The sequence below is a fragment of the Camelina sativa genome, chromosome 16 (genome assembly GCF_000633955.1).
Source record: "Camelina sativa cultivar DH55 chromosome 16, Cs, whole genome shotgun sequence".
NCBI classification, from domain to species: Eukaryota; Viridiplantae; Streptophyta; class Magnoliopsida; order Brassicales; family Brassicaceae; genus Camelina; species Camelina sativa.
Genome location: NC_025700.1, coordinates 12186138 through 12189769, shown reverse-complemented (window position 1 = coordinate 12189769; position 3632 = coordinate 12186138). Strand labels below are relative to the sequence as shown.

At 49.2% G+C, this 3632-nt stretch overlaps 1 protein-coding gene across 1 annotated transcript; it reads right to left on the bottom strand.

Annotated features, from left to right (window-relative positions):
* LOC109129684 (RNA-directed DNA polymerase homolog) lies at positions 1504–1914 on the bottom strand (the record flags this gene model as incomplete). Its single annotated transcript, XM_019238269.1, has 1 exon — positions 1504–1914. A coding segment is annotated over one exon (411 nt), but the record flags the coding sequence as incomplete, so codon positions are not given.

Genomic DNA, 3632 nt, shown 5'->3' with positions numbered 1-3632 from the left:
AGGTGATCTCTCCATTGGCCACCCCAATCCAACACACACATTCTCAGCAAATCCTCCAACGTCTAGATCGTCCTCTCTGACTATCCATCTGTCTGGGGATGATATGTTGTACTCATATTCACCTTAGTACCCAATTCTGCCTGAAATGCCCTCCAGAACACTGAAGTGAACTTGGAATCATTATCAGACACAATGCACGCATGCACCCCATGCAACCTGACTATCTCCTTCACATACTTCTTAGCCAAGACCGCTGCTCCATCAGTCTTCTTAATGGCCAGAAAATGTGCCGACTTAGTCAATCGGTCCACAATGACCCAAATAGCATCAAACGTCCTGGACACTGGCAAACATACCACAAAGTCCATAGTAATCATATCCCACTTCCACTCTGGAATGGGAAGACTCTTCAGTAATCTACCTGGTACTTGATGCTCAGCCTTCACTAACTGACACACGTCACACCTCGCAATCCATCTAGCCACGTCCTTCTTCATTCCGACCTAGTGATATTACCTCTTGAGATCACGGTACATCTTAGTCGCTCCTGGATGAATAGAGAATATGCTCGCATGAGCCTCACTCAAAATCTCCTGCCTCAACTTATCATCCTTAGGCACACAAATCCGCCCATGCACCAAAATAGTACCATTAGCCGAAACCTGATACTCTGAATCAACATCCTTTGAGGCATTCACCAGCCCCAAATCCTTCTCCTAAGCCAACCGCACTCTGCTCAACAGATCTGCTCTATCAGCTGCAACCAAACCCAACGGCTCCTGAGAAACCGCACACAAGTTCAACGCACTGATCTCTCCTACCAGAGAATCGATATCCAGCTCCTGAACCGAAGCCGCCCGCTTCCGACTCAAAGCATCTACAACCAAGTTAGCCTTACCAGGATGATAGGCTATCTCCAGATCATAATCCGCCACCAGCTCCATCCACCGCCTCTGCCTTAAGTTCAGCTCGGGCTGAGTGAATATATACTTCACGCTTTTATGATTTGTAAACACTTGTACCTTTGCACCATAAAGATAAGATCTCCAAATCTTCAGGGCAAAAATTACAACACCCAACTCCAAGTCATGAGTAGGATAGTTGTCCTCATGCTTCCACAACTGCCGCAAAGCATAGGCAATCACCTTCCCATGCTGCATCAACACACACCTCAGACCAGCTTTGGATGCATCTGTATAAACCACATAGGGTTCTCCCTGCTCAGGCAAAACCAACACTGGAGCGGTAGTCAACATCTCCTTCAGGCTTGCAAAGCCAGACAAAAGGAACATTCTTCCCTGTCAACTTAGTCATAGGACGTGCTCTGCTCGCAAGCCCCTGCACAAACCTCTTGTAGTAACATGCCAACCCCAAAAAACTCCTGATCTCCGTGGCATTATGCGGTCTAGTCCAATCCCTAATAGCCTGAATCTTCTCCAGATCTACAGAAACCCCATCTGCAGACATAATATGACCCAGAAAACCCATCTCCCGCTGCCAGAAACTACACTTGCTCAGCTTAGCAAACAACTTCTGCTTCCGCAGCTTCTCCAGAACTGCCCTCAAATGCACTGCATGCTCTTCAGGACTCTTAGAGTACACCAGGATGTCGTCGATGAAAATGATGACAGACACGTCTAGAAACTCCTGAAACACGCTGTTCATCAATCTCATAAACGCTGTTGGCGCGTTAGTCAACCCAAACGGTATCACCACAAACTCATAATTCCCATACCTCGTCCTGAAAGCAGTCTTCCTCACATCTGCCTCATCTATCGGGATCTGATGATAACCCGATGCCAAATCTATCTTGGAGAACCAAGTAGCACCTCTCAACTGATCCAATAACTCATCGATCCTCATAAGGGGGTACTTCTTCTTCACAGTGACCCGGTTGAGACCCCTGTAATCAATACACAAGTGGAAACTCCCATCCTTCTTCTTAACGAATAACACCGGCGCTCCCCACGGAGATACACTAGGACGGATGAATCCCTTGCTCAAAAAATCCTCTAGCTGCTTCTTCAGCTCTGCCATCTCTGCTGGAGCCATCTTGTAAGGAGCCTTGGATAACGGTGACGTCCCTGGTTCCAGTTCAATTGTAAAAGAATCAGACCGAGAAGGTGGTAATCCCTGCAATGACTGGAACACATCCTCAAACTCCTCCACAACCCGAATACCGCTAACCAAAGACTCTGGCATAGATATAGTAACCAAATAAGCCTAACGACCCTTCTCGATCATCTTCCCAGCCTGAATGGCCGAGATCACGAGACTCCCCAAAGTCGGTCTAATCCCCAGGAAAACCAACTTCCCTCCTGAATGCTCAAACTCCACTCTACCCCGAAGACAATCCAGATGAACCATATGTCGATGCAACCATTCCATCCCCAAGATAACGTCATACAGCTCCACTGGGCTGATAAGCAAATCTGCAGGCCAAGACTCTCCCGCAATGTGAATATCAATACCCCTCGCTCGACCAATAACTCTCGGAAACTTGCCTCCAGCAACTCTGACAACTCCTACACGCTCTCCGGGATCCCCCACGATACCCGCACTCTCTGCACACTCTGGGGTAATGAAGCTATGCGTAGCTCCATAATCAAACATAACATGGGACTTAAACCCTCCCACCAACAAGTCCCTACACAAACCTCATGTGTTGAGAACCTAACACTTATCACAGTACAACATAACATCTGAACTTACTAAGAATTCACAAAGACAAGTACCAGAAATTATACCTGTGATCGCTCCGGCACTACTTCCACCAGTTTCTACCGTCGTGTAAACCCGTGGTGCCTACTCAATCCATGCCACTTGCTGCCCTCCCGGCTGCAACGCTGCCACTGCTACCAGCTGCAACTTGGGAAAATAGGGCCTGATGTGCCCTAGCTCCATGCCGCACAGCACTCCTCTTCGGACAGCTAGCAATCTTGTGATCCTTGCCCCCACACCCAAAGCAACTCGGACCACCCGGCCTCTACGTAGCCTCCCATCTCGTCTTGGTTCCCTCCGCAGGCTTGCCGCCCTTGCTAGAACCTCCCTGATGCTGAGCCTTGCTAGGCTGGACTGCTGGGCTAGCTGCCACTGACTGTGCCCGGATATCCTCCTCGATCCCTGCTGCAGTCTCAACCAGCTTTGCACGCGAAGCATAACTCTGCCCTCTACAGTGAACCCTCAAGTCATCACATAGGGCCCTCAAAAACCTCCTAATCTGAGCCTCTTCAGACTCCATATTTCGACCCCCATACCTCAGAAGTCGACTGAACTCCAAGTCAAGCTCCCGCACTTACCAAGTCCCCTGAGCTAGCTGAAGGAACTACACCTCCAACCTATCCAGTGCCTCCCAAGGGAAATACTTGCGGTTGAACTCCAAGACAAAGTCAGCCCAAGACATCTCCCTCTGCACTCTCCTGGCTGCCACAGAACTCCACCACAACTGAGCATCACCACTCAAATGGTGGACCCCAATGTCCACCCAAATCTCCTGAGGACATCTCAGAGTATGGACGTTACGTTCGACACTCGTCCTCCACGCATTCGTAGTGGTAGGATCTGTACCTCCCGAAAACCGCTCAGTACCAATACAGCCCATCTCTGTCAGCATGCTGATATAGCGAGAATGG